The sequence below is a fragment of the Lissotriton helveticus genome, chromosome 6 (genome assembly GCF_964261635.1).
Source record: "Lissotriton helveticus chromosome 6, aLisHel1.1, whole genome shotgun sequence".
NCBI lineage: Eukaryota > Metazoa > Chordata > Amphibia > Caudata > Salamandridae > Lissotriton > Lissotriton helveticus.
The window spans coordinates 1,489,881,191-1,489,900,720 of record NC_136067.1 but is presented as its reverse complement, the minus strand read 5'-3'; the positions used below and the strand labels follow the sequence as shown (position 1 = coordinate 1,489,900,720).

The 19,530-nt window shown below is 46.1% G+C and overlaps 1 protein-coding gene across 1 annotated transcript in view; it reads left to right on the top strand.

The window, feature by feature from the left end:
• Positions 1–19,530, top strand: part of RYR2 (ryanodine receptor 2) — a 3,071,198-nt gene that overhangs the window by 1,414,141 nt on the left and 1,637,527 nt on the right. The window contains exon 45 of the mRNA XM_078648003.1: positions 3,161–3,330. Within this exon, the coding sequence (XP_078504129.1) occupies positions 3,161–3,330 (170 nt within the window). The remainder of the gene's footprint in view (positions 1–3,160; positions 3,331–19,530) is intronic.

The window sequence follows — 19,530 nt, the reverse complement described above, 5'->3', positions numbered from 1 at the left end:
CACAAATGGACACCAGGCTGTGAGTATATAAAAATACGCTTCTTTATGTAAAAATTAAATATACTCTTTAGAACAGACTTATCACAAGATCAAATAACGGTTCTGTATGCCCACAGGTTGTAAATAGGCAAGCTCTCTTTTAGTTGTAGTTCAAAAATGCACTGTTCTTATCTCAAGTTGTATTCCACAGTGTTCCCTTGATTCCTTGTTCGTTTCTGCCCAGATTGTGCACTTTTCCTCCCCTCTAGGTCCTATGGGGTTCGGTTATGCACTCTGCCGCGCTTCGCGGCGCCTCAGACGGGTGAAATCCCGACGCCCTGCCAAGTCTCACGCTTCCCGCGTGAGGCGCGATCGGCCCGGCCGGGTCTCTGACAGCGGATGGCCCCCCTGGTCTACGGGACCCACACGGGGGGGAGACACCGACCTCAGAGCTGTCCAGGTGGAGGGGAGGCCCAAGGACCCAGCGCAGCCCCAGTCACTCGGGCAGGGGCTCCGATTGCAGCCTCGTCCTCCCGACAGCTAAAGGATTCCAGCGGGAGGGGCTGGAGCGCTCTCTCAGCGCGGAGCTGCAGGCAGGCACACAGAGCGGTGCGAGTCAGCGGAACAGGGGCGGCTCGCACCGCGGGGGATATTCACAATACCTTGGCACTTGCAGGCAGGCTGGCAACCCCAAAACCAAGGGGGGGAACAAACGTTGCGGGCCCCGAGCCCGATGATAGTCTCGGGGGCGCTTTTTCTCTGTCGGCAGATGCGAGGTGCCCAGCGGCTCTCAGGCAGAGCGAGGCTGGCACCCGCCGCGTCCGGACAGCGGGGGTCTGTCCCCTGGGTCTGTTTTAGTCCGGCAAAGGATTTCTGGCGGGAGGGTGAGGCACCGCAGCGAGCCTTCCCAGGCGGTCGACACAGCGATCCCCTCAGCGGGGGAAGAGCGGCTCAACGGAGCGGAGCTCTTCCTCGGCGGGGACGAGAGGACACAGTCGGTCACGGCCTGAGGGAGGGGCTGGGGGGCACCACAGCAGCGAGCCTTCCCAGGCGGTCAACACAGCGATCTCCTCAGCGGGGGGAGAGCGGCTCAACGGAGCAGAGCTCTTCCTCGGCGGGGACGAGGAGACACAGTCGGTCACGGCCTCAGGGAGGGGCTGGGGGGCACCAAGGTCACAGCTCCGGCAGTAGTAGATATCCCGGTTAATTACCGGCAGACGAGCAGAGGCAGGTTGAGCCAGATGGTCCTGTGGCTCAGGTCAGGGGGCAAGCTCAGTCAAGCCCTTGGAGAATGTTTAAGCACAAAGCAGCAAAGTCTTTTCTTATCAAGTCTTTTCCTCTCCTTTCTCAGCAAGGCAAGCAGCAGGCCAGTTCTCCCGGCGTCTCTTCTCCTTCTAGGCGGGCAGAGGTCCTTCGTGGTAAAACAGGATTCTAATTTACAAGGAGCAGGGCTCCTACTTTTATACACAGTTTCTTTTGTTCTCACTGGCCAGGGGGGCCTCTGCATAACTGCTCTCAGCTCCTGAGCACTTGTGGTGGGTACTTCTGCTTCTGCATTCAGTGTGAGGGCAGGCACATCAGCCGCTCCCCAGGGGGGCGGAGCCGGCATTGTGAAGACAGGGGCAGCCTGAGCACTCTGTTGACAAGCTTCGGTCCTTCCTGGGCCAGGTGCAGGCTGAGTCATCAGTCGCTCCCCAGGAGGGCGGAGCCAGCATTGTGGTGGCAGAGCACAGCCTGATGCATCATTCAGGGGAAACTCCCACCACCCACTAAGGTGTCATCCTGCTATTCACAACCTGTCAACTCCCAGCCCTGTCACTCACACAACCCAGACAGTCAGATACACACAAGAGCAGAGGCGGGCTGAAATGGTTAGACAAGCAAATGCTAACTTTCTAAAAGTAGCATTTGCAAACCCAGGATATTAAAATAAACTTTACTAAAAGAAGTATTTTATTATTCTGAGTTCAGGCATACTAAACATTAATTTCTACCATGTTCCCTGAGCCTGCTGGGATTATAGAGTGTAATAATTCCAGCAGCCCATCTGGCCTAGAGGGGAACTGGTAGCCTTACAATAGTGAAAAACGAATTTGGCAGTAATTCACTATTAGGACATGCCACACACATCAGGGCATGTTCTACCTTATACTTACAATGCACCCTGCCCTCAGGCCTACCATAGGGGTGACTAATATGAAGTTAAGGGAAGGTTTAGGGGCTGGCAAGTGTGTGCACTTGCCCAGCCAGCATGACAGTACCAGACTGCACGCAGGTTCTGCAATGGCAGACCCTAGACACATTTTAAGGCTGCTTCTGTGGGTGGCGCAATCAGCGCTGCAGGCCCACTAGCAGTATTGGCATTCACAAGCCCTGGCACTCCTGGTGCACTTTACTAGGGACTGACAGTAAATCCAATGAACCAATCATGGACATCAATCACATGTATACTTTTCACAGGGAGAGCATATGCACTTTAGCACTGGGCAGCAGTGGTAAAAGGGCCCAGAGTCATTAAACCAACAAAAACAGGTCAGAGAGAGTATTGGAGGAAGGCAAAAAGTTTAGGGATGACCCTGCCAAGAGGCCCAGGTCCAACAACCAGATACATGGCACCTTGTATCTCAGCTCAGTGGTTTTGTTGCACACTGCACTACAAAAATCCACAAGTTGAACTGAATGCTTTGCAGAAGACCCAAGAAAAGTCTACTTGCATGCTGGGCAGCACAATGTCTAGTTCAATCACCTTTCCTCATTGTTTTGTATGGCACCTTTGTTCAAAGTTCTTCCTTTCAAGCTGCAGTGCTCTATCATGCAACTTTTTCCATTATATTTCTTCTCTAGCATCAGATTCTACTGTACTGTATGGCTTAGCTACTTATAGTTATTTACCCTAGACGATACTCTATCATGAAAAATGTTGATTTTGGATCAGATACCACCAAGAGTTTCTACTACAGTGAAAATATGATCTAGGGACTTAGGGGGACAGTTAAATATTTCCCAGTGTAAGTAGCTTAATATGACAGAAATAGGTGTGTGGGATCAATGTTGAAAGATATGCTATGTATCCTAATGCGTATATGTGTTAGAATGCTTAGGTTCATGATCAATGTGTTGACTGACCCTTGTGGAAAATATTGCCTGCTTTAGGTTTTCGTGTGATTCTTTCCCCTCCTAGATGGCACTGTTGTGGAACCGGACATGTCTGCTGGCTTTTGTCCTGATCATAAAGCAGCCATGGTTCTATTCTTGGACAGAGTGTATGGCATTGAAGACCAGGATTTCCTTCTTCATCTGCTTGAAGTTGGATTCTTGCCTGATCTTCGTGCTGCAGCTTCTTTGGACACAGTAAGATAAATATATGTGTGTGTGCAGAACTGAATGTGTAAAATAAGCTCCAGGTTTTACCAGTAGCCTGCGGCCAGGATGTTGAATGCTAGTGTGCCGAATACCAAGGCGTGGTAGTCTTGATTCCACCACATGCCTCTTTAATCCAGCACCAGACACTCCCTACCCCTTTATCTCAGTCCTGCAGATTATCTGTCATTCCTGCTTCCTTCCTTTATCATAGTTTTTCTGTCTTTCCCTTCCTTCTTCTTTTCCCCATTCATATTCTTCCCTGTCTGGATTACATCAACCCCACCGGTAAGTTTGGAATGTTAGACTGACCTTTCTTGCTCACATAGATTGCAATGGCTTTTTTATTTTTTTATTTTAAAGATTTTTTATTTGCATCAAATGGATACACAAAATAAGCCAGAAATAAAATGTTACACTAATTGCAGTAAACAAGCATTAAGCATTGCATAGGCCATAGCCAATAAAGAGGTCATACATACATACGTTTTTAGAAAAAAAGACCAAAGAAAAGGATCCAAAAAAAAGAAACATGGCAAACACAATTATTGAGGCATAAATGAACCCCAAATTCTAACAATTTTTCGTTCAGCCTGTAGACCCCTTGAAGCAGCAATAGCAGTCTCCATATTATATGTTTCCTTAAATAGGCTCCACCATTCCAGAACTATTGGTGTTTTTTTTTTAATCCAGGCTCTAGCAATAGTTAGTCTTGCGCATGTGATTAAAATATTCAACAAATCTCTAAGTGCGCGATTACCCCTACTGATGCCCACCAACACATCAATAGATGAAAATGAAATGGGTTGATCAAGTCTATCAGCAATCACCTTAATTATTCCATCCCAATACTCACTAAGGCTTGGGCAAGAAAAAAACATGTGGAGAATATCAGCGCCACTCCAGGTCACATTTAGGGCATTTCGTGCGATCACAATAATTATTATTCGTTGTCCATTTAAGGATTCTCTCAGGAGTATGGTATAATTGACAAACAGTTTTAAACATTTGCAGTTTTAGACTTGAAGATTGAACAGATAAGTTTAGGCTTTTAAGAGATGTACTAATTAGATCAGTTGGTACAGTCAAAGCCAGTTTTCTATTCCATTTCTCTGTTAAGTTTATGACATCGCTAATCCTGAAGTCAGAAAAAAGCTTATATCCTAAGCTAATCATGGATTTGTCTACATCTCTATAAATACAATCCCATATCTCGGAATCTAATACCATAGTAAGTTCTAGTTTCTTCACCAAATAGTCTTTAATCTGATAACATTTAAACCTTGCCAGTTCGGATAAATTATAGCAGTGTTTCATTTTATCAAATGCCATAAATCCCTGATGGTCATATAAGTCTCCCAAGAATCTGATACCAGAATCTAAAAGTAATCGGCAGGTTGGATCATGAAAAATTAAAGGAAAGCCAGGATTACCCCATAAAGGTGTTTTATAATGTAGAAGAGAAGTATTACATTTAACCATAATAGATCGCCAAATGCTAACAGTATCACGTATTGTCTTGAATTTAACCCTTTTGAAGTAGTTAGGGTCATTCAGCCTGTAAAGAAACATATTAGCATCCGGTCCTAGTAGAAACCTATGAAAATACAAACATTTATCAATGACTGTCAAACTACGTAGCCGAATCAGAAACGCTGACCAATAATAGAGTTTGAAGTCCGGAAGCGCCAATCCCCCTTGATTGAAAGGGAGTTTAAGTGATGATACTGCACGTCAGGCTTTTTTATATCCCCATACAAAGCTGCTAATAATACCCTCTAATCTAAGAAAATAAGAATTGTTAACCCGTAAGGGAATTGCTCGAAACAAATATAAGAACTTAGGCAAAATTTTCATTTTAATTAAATTTATTCGGCCAATCATACTAATTGGTAATTTATGTCATTTCTCAAACTGCATAGCGGTCTTTTTTAATAAAGGTTCGTAGTTTAATGCTATGATAGAGTCAATATCAGAAGAGATTTTGACGCCTAGATAGGTTGCAGCGCAACACGTTCCAGGGATAGGGGCAGGTGATTGATAATTCATAACAACTTGAGTTTTAGTAGTATTAAGTCTATAGCCAGAAACAGATCCATATATACCTGCTTCTATTATAATGCCTTTCATGGTTTGAGACACATCTGAGGAAAAAACTGCAACGTCGTCCGCGTATACAGTAATATCTAGTTTATTTAAGCCATTAAAAAAAGGACAAATTAAAGCCTAGCGTTGAAGTGCGATTAAAAAGGGTTCCATCCCTAAAGCGAAAAGCAGGGGTGATAAAGGGCACCCCTGTCTTGTACCCCTTTTAATTGGAAACATAATAGAGCATTTCCCCATATACGCGATCTTACCCATGGGATTATCGTATATCGATTGAATCCATCGTAAAAATTGACCATTGATGCCAAATGCCTGTAACGCTGCCCACAAAAACCCCACCCCACCCGGTCAAATGCTTTTTCTGCATCTAATAAGATCATACCGAGTGGGGCGGGTTTAGTCCGTGCAGCATCAAAGGCAGATATGGCCATATTAATATGCGCTGTAGTATCTCGCTTTGGAATAAAACCATGTTGTTGGGGAGAAACAAGCTGGGACATGAGTGGCGCAAGCCTAGTAGCCAATATTTTGGCAAAGATTTTAGCATCACTATTGATAAGCGAAATTGGCCTGTATGATCCTCTCTCTTGGGGTACTTTGCCTTTTTAAAAAAAAAAAAAAATTGTGTTAAATTCCAAGATCTGGGTGCTTGTTGCCCTTTACCTATAGCACAAATCACATCAGTAAATAATGGTATCAATTCCTCAGCACAGTGTTTATAAAGTTCCAGAGGAATAAAATCTTCACCTACAGCTTTACCCATTGCTAAAGACTTGATAGCATCCCTAATTTCTATTGCTGTAATATCGGCCGCTAATTGAACAGATTGTTCCGGCTTTACATTTTTAGCTTTGTTTAGGTTTATATAAGTATTGATGCTATCATCTGAGATAGCAGTTTCTGGTGTATATAAAACTTGATAGAAGGAAGCAAATTGTTGTAATATCGATTTTGAGTCACAAAATAATTGATTGTTATCCCCTTTAATTTCTTTAACCATATTCTGAGATCGATCTTCAGCAACTTTGTAAGCCAGTAGTTTACCAACTTTATCACCATTTTCATACTGATCTAATTGATATTTCTTTAATTTGCTAATACTCTTACCCCTGAGAAGATCTTTTAATGCAGCTTTAAGCTCAATTAGTTTAAAGTTTAGTACATCTAAGTTCAAAACCCCGTTAGAAATTGCATCGAATATTTGAAGTTCAACATCACGAATTTCAATAAGCCTTCCCTTATTTAAATTTCGAAGTTCTTTATTTTGTCACCAAATGTATTGTTGGGTGAATCCACGTATACTAGCTTTGCAAGAATCCCATACTATCCAGGGTGAGCTAGATTGTATGTTGATATCAATAAATTCTTGTATATGTTCTTTAAGTTGAGTTACAAACAGCGTGTCAGAAAACAAATATCGTGGAAATGAGAAAAGACGAGGGGAAGACTCTTCAGTTGCTAGTTCAAATGTTAAAGAGATCGGGTTATGGTCCGAGGTTACCCTTGGGTATATAGCCATCGAACAATTACCAAGAATAAAGTCTGAAGCCCAAATCATATCTATGCGTGAGCATACCTTATGCGCAGCAGAATAAAATGTATAGCCAGCTACTTTGGGATTTAAACATCTCCATACATCTTTTAGGAGATGAATAGCAGCTAAATCCAAAATTGCAGCTCTAGTTTTCCTCATTCTCTGAAGGGAATTTTTCCTGGTAATGTCCAAGTTATAGTTCATTATACAATTAAAATCACCCAGCACAATATATTCCCCCTCCCATACAAGTAATTCCATGTTAATCTGATCAAAAATTATAGGCTCGTCTTGATTTGCTGCATAAACTCCACATATTGTATATTTTCGGTTTTCTAGCTTTATCTGTGCTATTGCCCATCTACCAGCTTTATCAGTTAATGTCTTAAGTATCTCACATTTTAATCCTTTATGTTTTAAAATCGCTACCCCCCGAATTGAAGCATTAAAGTCAGTGCAAACTAAAATATCATATCCTAGTTGTTTAAGCAAGTGTTTATCTTTATAAGCAATATGAGTTTCAGTAAGAACCACAATTTGAGGGTTATACATCTTAAGCTCCTCATATACAAGACGCCGCTTTATTTTATTATTTAAACCTGACACGTTCCAGGTTAAGCATTTTATTTGATGCATTTCAAATTTAGTATATCGCTATCTATATGACCTCTATAGTAAATCATAACAGCATTATAATTCCTCTTAGTTTTTTTTATAGTTTTTGTGTCCTTTGATGCATTTTTTTCCCCAAAACATATCTTCCCCTTGCCCACCCCACACTCTACCCCTACCTCCCCCCACCCCATAGTTACCTGCAGGTCCCCCCCTTAATTCGGCTGCCGCTATAATGGCAGCCAACAAGCGGATTTAGCCGCCTGTAGGATCCGGGCATTCAAAAATAGTCAAAAGAAAACCGTGTTTAAAGTCATCAGTAACTAATGTATCTATTCCCACCTAGTCATCTAGTTAGACCAGTCAAAGAAGAAATTGAAATGTTAACAGCAGAGCAAGACAATAGGACAATAGGAAGAGCATAGCATTAGTCAATATCCACTTCATTTTTCCAGTCTCCACTTAGCAATAGCAGATTCAACCTCGTTCTCTTCCAGAAAGAAGTAAGAGCGACCATTCCTGACTACTTTCAGTTTTGCTGGTTCTTGCAAAAAAGCTTGGTAACCCAACTCCTTAATTGGATCAATAAATTGTTTCAGTTTCCAGCGTCGTTCCAAAGAAAGTTTACTTAAATCAGATCGAACAAAAAATATAACTGAGTCAATAGTAACTGGAGTATTTGGCCGAGCTTTTATTGATATGGCTTGTCGGAGCAGATAATTGCCAAGACAGATCAGGATTGGGCGAGGAAATTTACCACTCTTATTCCTTTGCAATAAGGGAAGCCGATGGGCGCGTTGGATCTGAGAGTCCCAATCCCAATCTGATAAATCAGGAAAAGCCTTCTGAAACAGTCGGACAATAAATGCCCTAGGGTCAGCTCCCTCGACTCCCTCCACTATGCCAAAAACGCGTAGGTTCTGTCTCCGTTGTCTATTTTCTAAATCTTCAAGTTTAGCTTGCATCTGAAGAAGTTGAGAAGTATGTTTATTCACAGCAATCTCTGAACGATGTGATTTTTCCTCTGTTAGAACCACCCTCTGCTGTAATTCCTCCACCTCTTGGGATACAGCTCCCAATTTACATGACAGTTCTTGCAAAGAAGCCTGAGTTTTATTGCTGTCTTCCCGCATCTGTTGATAATGAATCTTGGCTTCTTGTTTCTGTTCATTAAGTAACTGTAATATCGTCTGAAATGAAGCGGACACCTCCCCTTGAAGGGTCCAATCTGCTGATAGTTTAGGCGGTTGAGGCGGTCCTTCAGAATTATTCTCTTTAGTTGATTCTATCACTGGAGCCGGTGCGTAGCCCCCTTTTGTTGATCTTACTATGCTTGTTGTATCCTCTGCTGAGGTATTATTGTTAGATGAGAGTATAGGAGTATCGCTCATAGGTATTGTCGGTATTAAGGAAGGCAATTGCAGGCTTGTTAGTGGAGAAAAGGGAGACTCTTCTAGTGGTTTGTTGCCAGAGCCAAGGCCAGATAGTTCCTGTCTTTCCGTTGTAGCCGCCTCAACTTCTGCAATCTGACCTGCAGTGGATGTTACATTTGGTCGCTGGCTAGAACCCATCGAACCGGGCGCATCAGTCATTGCTACAGAGGCATTAACATCATTGGTTATCATACCTAAATCAGTTGGGCTGTTACCTGATAGTCTCATTGCCATTGATTTAACACCGCCCTTAGCTTGCACCCACTGTCTGATAGGGCTGTTTTCTGCAATAGCTTTCATAGTGTTTGGTTTAGATTTGCTAATAGTCTTTTTGGCTTTATTCTTAGTTTTGCCTCTAAGTTTTTTGAAATTAATAGTTTTACCTTTAATCAATCCTGAAGGCGAGTTGTTCCCGTGTTCGTAAAGGTCAAGATACTCCTCATCTGTTTCAATGCTTTCGGCATTGTCGCCGCCTTCAGCCCCTAGCACTCCTATTTCAACAGAATTAACATTTAAATCAGTAGACAGGTTAATAGGCAGCGCTTGATTAGTTGGTACTTTTTCCATACAGAGAGAGTCAGGATGTGTGGGGGCTGTGCTGGTATCAGTATATTGATTAGTCAGAACAGAAGAACCAGTATTAGCCTCAACCGTGAGAACTGTAGCAATGCTGGAAACTGTAGCAATGCCCTGATTATTTACAATAGCATTGTTGCACATAGACTCGAGCATCACTGGCTGAGCACCCACATTTGAAAGCATTGTATCAGCTTTTACACCACCCACAATTTCCCCCAGTTTCTCTTGCCTACCAGGGAATTGTTTGTTCACATCCAGCGTAGAAGTCAATGGGTTGTTAGCAGGACCCCCCAGAGAGACTGGATTGCTGGAGTTAGAAGTCATTAAGAGCTGCGTTGGCGTTTGTTTCCCCGTTCCTGCTGTAGTCCGAGTATTCCTTGCTGGAGGTTTCGGTGCCATCACTGAACACTCTATCTCCGTCGACGTAGAGGAGAACTGCCGATAGATCCGCAGGCCAAACCAACTAATCGCCGACCAACCCCTCGTGGTCTCAGGGGTCAGACGCGGTAATCGAGCGGAGCGCAGCAAGCTCCTTACTCGGCTCTTAATCAGCAGTAGTTTCAACATTCAGCAGTGCTCCACAGTTTCCAAAGTGTTCATCTATCTCGGCGCCAGCATATGTGCCTCCGCCTACACCCACTCCGGTGTATGGTGTAGCTCCGGGGGGTCAGATGTGGTCAGACGCGGAAAACGGCCCGCAATCAGCCGTAGCTTCGCCTTCAGCATTTCAGGTAAGCAGCGTTCAGCATTCTCGGCACCCGTGTATAATCCGTGTTATCACAGAAACCGGCGGTATAGATCACGGCATAAGCAGCAGAATCACTAGCCCGGACCCATACAGCGTTCCTCCGCTTAGCGGTGTCAATCCGCCATCTTGGACCCTGTAATAATTTAGGGTTATCTGACCAGTGCAAAAACAACGCTGGGTTGGGACAATTCTGTATTTTCCTGCCCACAAGAGCATGCCCTCTCATTTTTGTCATAAATTGACCCGGGGCATGGACACTCTGGGACTTAGACATGGTCAAGGGAAGTGGGGCTGCATACTCTCTCTCCTTTCAACATGAATCAGCCCTATGGTTCCCTGTGACTCAGAAATTGCCCGGTAAGAGGGATCACACTTCCCCCTCCCCTTTCTAAAACTGACCGAGCCACCCCTCGGGACCTAGTCCTCGAGTCTTAAAATGGCTGCTGTTACATGTTTGTTGATGTAGTGGCAGCCAATCAGATCTTATCTCTAGATCCGTCAGCTCTGCGGCTCCTCTGCAGTATGAATTATCTAAATGTTTTCACCTAATGTTCCAAGAACTGCTGAATACAATTACACGAAATTACAAAATGCATAATTTTTTAACCAAGATCTTGCTTTCTGCCAAATTTGGTGCACTTCGGAACACCTGTTTGCACTGTCTCCTTTTCTAATTTTCCTAAGGAAATAATAATGGGAAAAACATGTTTTGAGACTCCACCTTTTTCTCGGCTCCCACTTGATGGATCATTCTGAAACTTTACAAGAAAGAGCTGAGGTGGAATGAGACTGTTTTTGAAAGTTTTGTGAAGATTAATCAAATTGCATCTGTTGGAAAATTGGGTTACTGGTCGAAGGTGGGAGAAACCCTACTCAAGCAGCAACCACAATCTCTGTGTGGATGAAACACAAGAAAACCCAAAGTGAACCTGTTCTTAACCCACTAGTAGATTGGCACAAAAGCAGTCAAGCTTAATTTACAGGCAATGTGTAAAGTATTTATGCAGTACTTCAAAGAGTAACCAAGTGAATACCCAACACTAGAAAAATCCCACACTAATTTAGAAAAATAGACAACGGTAATACATGATTTGAGATAAAAAAATTGCAAAAATCGAATCAGTAGAACTGGAGAAATACCATTTCAAAATATTAAGCAAAAATAGTGGCTACAAGCACAAAGTGCCAAGTGTGGTTATCTGGTCGCTCTGGAGTAGGACAAACTAACAAGTTCCGGCTAACTGCAATAGAGCGTGGGCCAGATAGAGGGATCAGGTTTGGCCCGCTCAACAAAGTGCCTTAAAACCTAGTTTACAGAGCATTGCAAGAGCCCACTTTGAGGATGCATTGCATCATGCAGCGGTTGTCCTGTGGGCCTGTGGTGCGAAGTTCTACGTCATTGTCGAGGATGCAATTGATGAGGGAGTTGTGATGCAGAATCCGGCTTCGAGGATGTTCCTCTCAGCAGCGGCTCCAAAGAAGCTGGGAGACTGCACTGAGGAGTCCGGCGTACTTGTAAAGGATGCCACCAATGAGAGAAGTGTGATGTCAAGGTCTGCATCGAGGATGTGTCAGGCAGCTGTGGTTCAAGGACACTGCAGGCTGGGATGCGAGGTTTGGCAATGGGATGTGTCACGCTGTGGCGATTCCAAAGCGGCGCTGCGAGGAGTTGTGTCCTGTGTTGGTTCTGCTCAGGGACAATAGCTGGGCAAGCAGAGTACCTCCAGTCCCACTTACAAAGGTCCATAACTGGGGTGGCACCACTTGGGGGGTAGGACTTGCAGCAAACATATTCCAGGAGCTGGGTTCAAGGTGTTTGGAGCCTTTTCTGTCCCTGAAGCTCTGTTCCAGAGGCCAGTTACCTAGCCCTTGGAGTTACTCTGGCGGTCCTGGGTTCAAGATGCAGGTCGAGCACTTGTTACTCAGTAGCAAGGCAGCAGGGTAGGAGCCCTTCTTGCAGAGCATCATAACCGTTCTTCTGAGTCTTTTACAGATCCAGAGGTGTACTGAAGAGTTGGGTCTCAGGGTACAGTATTCACACCTGGTGCCCGTTTGAAGTAGGAGGAGTTTCTAGTGTCTCAAATTTTATGCCAACCCTGCCCTGGCTCCAGCTTGTTTGGGGACACAAAAGACTAGTGTCAAATACTTTGTGAATTTGCTCAGGGAGTGCCTTTTTAACGTGTATGTGTGTTAGGTGATGGCTCTGCCCCACTATCAAGTCAGAAATAGCCCATCATGCCACCACCTGTTCTCCCTTTATCTCAAAGTCTGGGAGCACTACACAAAGACAAGATGACAGCTATATCTAGTCATGTGACCCAGGATACAGGCTGCAGGCACCATAAGGTTGGGATAGGAAAATACCAATTTTCTAAAAGTGGTGATTTCAGACATTTTACCTAAAATGTTACTTTACCATTAAAGAGGGTTTTAAATTACAATTCTTTGGATACAAAACCTGACATCCTACCTGTTCCCATTCAAAAGTATCACTTATTAAATGTAATAAGTTAGCCCAATGTTATCTTATGGGAGAGGTAGTCCTTGCAGTAATGGAAAAATAACTTGAGTTTTTTACTATCAGGCCACACTGCAGCCCTCATCCTCCTGGATCTGTCAGCAGCTTTTGACACCATCTCCCACTGCACACTAGCCACCAGGCTGCACGGCACTGGCATCAGAGTAATAGCCTTAGACTGGATATGATCCTTCCTCTCAAGCAGAAAACAGAGAATAAGACTCCTGCCTTTCCTTTCTGATGGATACATTTGCCAGTGGATTCCTCACCTTGTGAATATCCCCCTGCGTCAGAAACATTCGGAAATTCTTTTTGTAGCTTCGCGCCGACGTGGTCGACTTCACAGAAGCACGGCATCGCGCGCGGCTCCGCTGACTTCACCGACTCCATAATATGCCCACGCCGGCGTGATGACCTCAGTTCCCTATTTGCCAAGTCTTCGACGCTAACGGTTTTCGAGGGATCCTCTGTAGCTGTTTAGTAACTTTGTTACTGTTTGTTTCTATTAGTGTCTTCTTGCTTCTTTGTCTCCTGTCGAGATGTCTACGAAGAAGACCGGTTTCAAGCCGTGCGGAGAATGTGGGAAGATAATGTCGATCAGGGACCCGCATGAGGATTGCATTTGGTGCCTGAGTTCGGACCATGATGTTCAAGGGTGCTTTTCCTGCAAGAAGATGAACCCAAAGGCCCTTTGTGAAAGAGAGGCGAAGCTTCTGGTTGCCAAATTGAAAGGTAAAAAAGAGAAGAAGTCTTCGAGGTCGCGTTCGAGGCGTTCGAGGTCGAGGACGAGGTCGAGATCGAGGTCTCACACGGCTTCGCCTTCTAAGTCATTGTCGGGACTCGCTTCTAGATCAGCAAAAAAGAAGCACAAGAAGAGAAAGCACGGATCTCGACATCACTCTGGGAAGGATTCGGATTCGAGACCCAAGTTGCCAAGTAGGAGACTTCGTAAAGAGATATCCCCTTTTCCAGTTGTGGATCCGGTAGGTGAAGTTTCACCTGTGGAGTCACCGGAGCACTCACCGGCTCCGGTGTCGAATCCCTTTCCAGCGCCTTCTCGATCTCCTGTTCGAGAGGAAGAAGAGGCTCCCTTGCCTGAGGGTTCGACGATTCCGGCTCAACAACCCGAAGAAGAGGAGACAAATCTGGTGCCTCCTTGAGTGCCACCTGTGGGTCCTTACCCTCCTTTTGCAGGCCCAGGTCAAGACCCTACACAGTTTTTAAACGCAATGTATGGTGTCTATTCGAGAGCTATGTAGCCCTCTGGAGTACCGGCAGGTCCCATGGGTCCTTTGGCATACAACCTGGGAGTCCCCCAGTCTTATGCTCCAGCTCCGTTTATGCCATTTATGCCGGCGCCGACTCCGCCTTGGCATTTCTCGGTGCCGCCGAGATCTTCGACGCCGATGCCGTCGTCACCAGCGCCGGCCCGACTTTGAGAGCTTCGTCCTGTGCTTCCGGATCCGATCTCGATGCCGGCTCCGGCTCCATCGGAGTCTATCGCGGATCCACAGACGCCGCTCTTGAAGGAGAGGTCGAGGCATGATGCTCAGCGTCTTCTCGAAGAACAGAGGTACAGAGAGGCTGAGGTCGAAGAAGGTGAGCTGCAGGAGGAGGAATATTTTGATGATCTGGGGGAGGCTAGTGGATTGGAACTATCTCCAGACTTGGAGCTATCCTTTGTCTCGGATGCCCCTTCAAAGGACGTTGCACCGTACCATGTGGTCATCAAAAAGGCAGCAGGACTTTTGAATTTGAGTCTGCCTACTGCTGAGTTCAAGTCTAATTTGCTAACAGAAGTCCTCCATTCCCCGACTTCTGTTGTGGAACCTATGCTTCCTTTCAATGATGCTTTTACGGAACCTATTTTGGAAGTATGGAATAGACCTCTCACTGCTCCTGCTGTTGCTAAAGGTGTTGCAAGGAGATACAGGGTGGCGCCTGGTGACCTAGACTTTTTAACATCACACCCTTTACCGGAGAGCTTGGTAATTCAGGCATCCTGTTCAAAGAAATCTGTGGGGGCTTTCCCTCAGGTGCCTGGGGACGAAGAGTCGAAAAAGCAGGACCAAACTGCGAAGAAAGTGTTTTCATCGGCGAGTATGGCTCTTAAGTCAACGAATGCCACATGTCTCTTGGGGAGGTACATACATGCCTTAATGGGCTCTGTTAGAAAGTTGGCCACTAAGATTCCAGAGGGGGACAGGAAAAATTTTAATGAGGTGCTGGCTGACACTCAAGCTGCTGCATGTCAAGTCAAACAAAGTGGATTAGACACCGCTGACTCGGTGGCGAGAGCTATGGGGACTTCAATTGCTACAAGAAGAGCTGCCTGGTTGAAGTCTTCTGATGTCTCTGCGGACGTACAAGCTGCTTGATTAGATCTGCCCTTTGAGGGCTCAGGTCTTTTTGGAAAAAAGGCTGATGCAGCTTTGGAGAGGTTTAAAGACAGCAGGGATACAGTCATGTCTTTGGAACTACAGTCCAGAGGAACTGTGAACAAAAGATATAGGGGCTTTGGAAGGTCCTCCTTTCGTCCCTATAAACAGCCTCAACAGCAGCAGCATCAACAAAATCCACTGTATAAGTCATACAGGGGTAGACAAAAAGCTCGTCCTCGAGGAAGTCAAGTCTCCTCCTCCTCTTCCTCTTCCTAACCCCCTCCAACATCAGCAAAGCAGCCCTAGATCCGCCATTCCGGATCATGCGGGTCCTGTAGGGGGTCGGCTTACCTATTTTCTACGGGATTGGGAATCGGTCACACCAGACCTTTGGGTTCTCAATCTCGTGGAGAATGGGTATGCACTTCCCTTTCGGGAATTCCCTCCGAATTACCCTCCTTGTCAAGGGTTTTTCTCAGAGGACCACCTGCTACTCCTGCAGGAGAAAGTCCGGGCGTTGTTAAGAAAAGGTGCGATAGAGGTGGTTCCGGAGCAGGAAAGGGGTCAGGGATGCTACTCCCGGTATTTCCTGAACCCCAAGAAGGATGGCAGACTTCGTCCAATCCTGGATCTCAGGATCTTGAAAATTTTTCTGAAGCAGGAGAAGTTCAAGATGCTCACTCTTGCACAGGTTCTTCAAGCGCTGCTGGAAGAAGACTGGATGGTTCTGATCAACTTGCAGGATGCGTATTTTCACATCCCTATCCTGAAGTCGCACAGGAAGTATCTTCATTTCACGGTGGGTTCGCAACACTACCAGTTTGCGGTCCTTCCGTTTGGTCTTACTACTGCGCCTCAAGTCTTCACCAAGGTGATGGCTGTGGTGGCTGCACATCTCAGAAGGTCAGGGATTCCAGTATTCCCTTATCTGGACGATTGGCTGATCAAAGCGGAATCTCCAGAGAAAGTGCTCCATCATCTGCAAGTCACAACTCAGTTGTTGTACAGGTTGGGTGTTTCGATAAATGTACCCAAATCTCACCTGGTGCCCTCCCAGCGCAACCTGTTCATAGGTGCTGTACTGGACACAACTGTATGTCATGCATTCCCTCCTCCTCAAAAGATTCTCGACATACAGGAAATGATTCCTTTATTTTACAATGGAGCGGTCGTTCCAGTCCTGAAGGTCCTTCGTCTGCTCGGTCTGATGGCTTCCTGCATTCTGCTGGTCAACCATGCACGCTGGCACATGAGGGCACTCCAGTGGTGCCTCCGCAGGCAGTGGTATCAACACAACGGAAATCTCAGGGAATCGATCAGGATCTCCAAAGAAACTGCAGCGGATCTGTCTTTGTGGAGTGTGGAGGGCAATCTGTCTCAAGGAAAGCCCTTCCACCTACCTCCATCGGTGGCCACGGTGATAACGGATGCATCCACTCTAGGGTGGGGTGCTCATCTGGGGGATCTGGAGATCAAGGGTCTTTGGTCTCCAGAAGAAAGGTTGCTTCACAACAACCTTCTAGAGTTGCGGGCGATACGTCTGGCGCTCAAGGCCTTCCTCCCTTCCCTTCGCGGTCAGTCGGTTCAAGTCCAGTCAGACAACACTACCGCGATGTGGTATGTCAACAAACAGGGAGGAGTAGGGTCCCAGTGTCTCTGCAGAGAGGCTCTGCGTCTCTGGTCCTGGGTTAAGGACCATCAGATTTGTCTGATGGCTAATCATCTGGCCGGAGTTCTGAACGTACGTGCAGACAGTCTCAGTTGGCAGTTCTCAGCCGACCATGAGTGGAGGCTTCATCCAGAGGTAGTTCGTCACGTCATTCGGACTTGGGGGACTCCACAGGTGGACCTGTTCCCCACTCACGAGAACGCTCACTGCCCGTTATTCTGCAGCCTCCAGTTTCCGATGCAGGGAGCGTTGGTGGATGCGTTTCAGTTGAGTTGGGACTCACGACTCCTTTACGCATTTCCTCCCATACCCTTGATTTCTCAGGTTCTGAGGAAGATACGCCAAGACCGGGCCCAAGTCATATTGATCGCCCCGGATTGGCCAAGATGGGTGTGGTACACATATCTTCTCCACCTCTCCTCGTGCCCGCCGCTCCGTCTCCCTCTCAGGGCAGACCTCCTCTCTCAGATGGAGGGGCAGGTTCTACACGCCCACCTCCAGACCTTACACCTTCATGCCTGGAGATTGAACGGGCCAACCTGAATTCCTTTTCTCTCCCACATGATGTGGTGGATGTCATTTTATCGACCAGGCGTGACTCCACCAAGTCTATCTACTCTTATAGATGGTCTAAATTTGTTTCTTGGTGTGGAGAGAAGTCCATTGATCCTTAGAGGGCTCCTTTATCTGACATACTTCAGTTTGCGCTTTCTTTGGCTCAGCAAGTAGCTACAGTCAAAGGTTATCTTTCGGCATTGTCGGCATGTCTCTGTTTGCCAGATCAGCCGCCTTTATTTAAATCTCCTGTTGTCTTGAGGTTTCTAAAAGGCCTTACAAAAAAATGTCCTCCTACTCCCTTTATTGTGCCTCAATGGGACTTGAACCTTGTACTTACTTTCTTGATGGGTTCACCTTTTGAACCTTTGTACAAGTATTCCCTGAGACTGTTATCTTTTAAAACGGTCTTCCTGGTTGCAATTACCTCGGCAAGGAGGGTAAGTGAGCATCAAGCTCTTAGTTCAAAGCCCCCATTCTTGACCATTCATGCTGAACGAATTGTACTTAGGACCAGGGCTACTTTTCTGCCTAAGGTGGTTACTCCCTTCCATTTAGGGCAGTCCGTTACCCTTCCTTCCTTCTATCCTCCCCCTCACCCTTCCAAGGAGGAGGAGAGACTTCACCGCTTGGACCCGAAGAGGGCGGTGAGCTTCTACCTGGACAGAACCAGAGACTTCAGAGTGGATGACCAGCTCTTTGTTGGTTTTGTTGGAGCCAGAAGAGGCAAGGCGGTGCACAAGCGCAAGCTGTCAAGATGGATTGTTTTGTGTATCAAGATTTGCTACTCTCTGGCGGGTATGGAACCTCCTGAAGGTTTAAGAGCCCATTCTACTAGAGTAAGGTCTGCTACATCTGCTTTGTCTAGGGGTGTACCTGTAGAGCACATTTGTAGAGCGGCGACTTGGGCCTCCCTCCACACTTTCGAGAAGCATTACTGCTTAGATTCTGAAGTAAGGAGGGAAGGCCACTTTGTGCGTTCAGTCCTCCAGGATTTTCTGGTATAGGAGAGTGGACACCCTCCTCCGGGAGTGGGGACTGCTGTGGGACTCTATTCACAAGGTGAGGAATCCACTGGCAGATGTATCCATCAGAAGAACAAGTTACTTACCTTCGGTAACACTTTTTCTGGTGGATACAGTATCTGCCTGTGGATTCCTCACTTGCCCACCCACCTCCCTGTTGTCCACTCTTCTATACCTGATTTACTGTAATATTAATTTTTTATTGTCAAAGGAAATGTGTTGATGTTATAACTTTCCTGCATTGACTACACACTGTGTGTGTTATTTTGATTATTTGATACTGTGTACATTGCATGTATATCTACTGTTGTTGATCCGTCCGTGTGCCTCGAGGGCACAGAAAAAAGGGTGGAACTGATGTCATCACGCCGACGTGGGCCTATTATGGAGTCGGTGACGTCAGCGGAGACGCGCGCGATGCCGTGCTTCTGTGACGTCGACCGCGTCGGCGCGAAGCTACAAAAAGAATTTCCGAATGTTGCTGACGCAGGGGGATATTCACAAGGTAAGTAACTTGTTCCTCAGAACTAACAGAGATCAGATGCGGAGTACCATAAGGATCCTCCCGCTTCTCCACACTCTTCAACGCCTACTGAGCCCCCACAACCATTGTCAGAAGCCACGTACTCAACATCATTTCCTACACCATTGTCATCCAGCTCATTCTCTCCCTCACCAAAGAACCCAACATCACCAGGTGCAATTTCCAAGAAGGGATGAAAGCCATCCCAACCTTGATGAGCAACAGCTGCCTGAAGCCCAACGTGGAGAAAACCGAAGTCCTCATCCTCGGCTCCACCCCCTCTGCATGGGTCAATACTTGGTGGCCCCCCGCCCTCGGAACCCCGTCCACCCCAACAGACCACGCATGCAACATCGCCATCATTCTCGACTCTTTACTCACCATGAATCGCCAGATCAATGCCGTATCATCCTCATGCTTCAACACCCTGCGCATACTTCACAATACGTTCAAGTGGATTCTCCTGACTCCTGGAAAACTGTCACCCACTCACTCATCACCAGCAGAC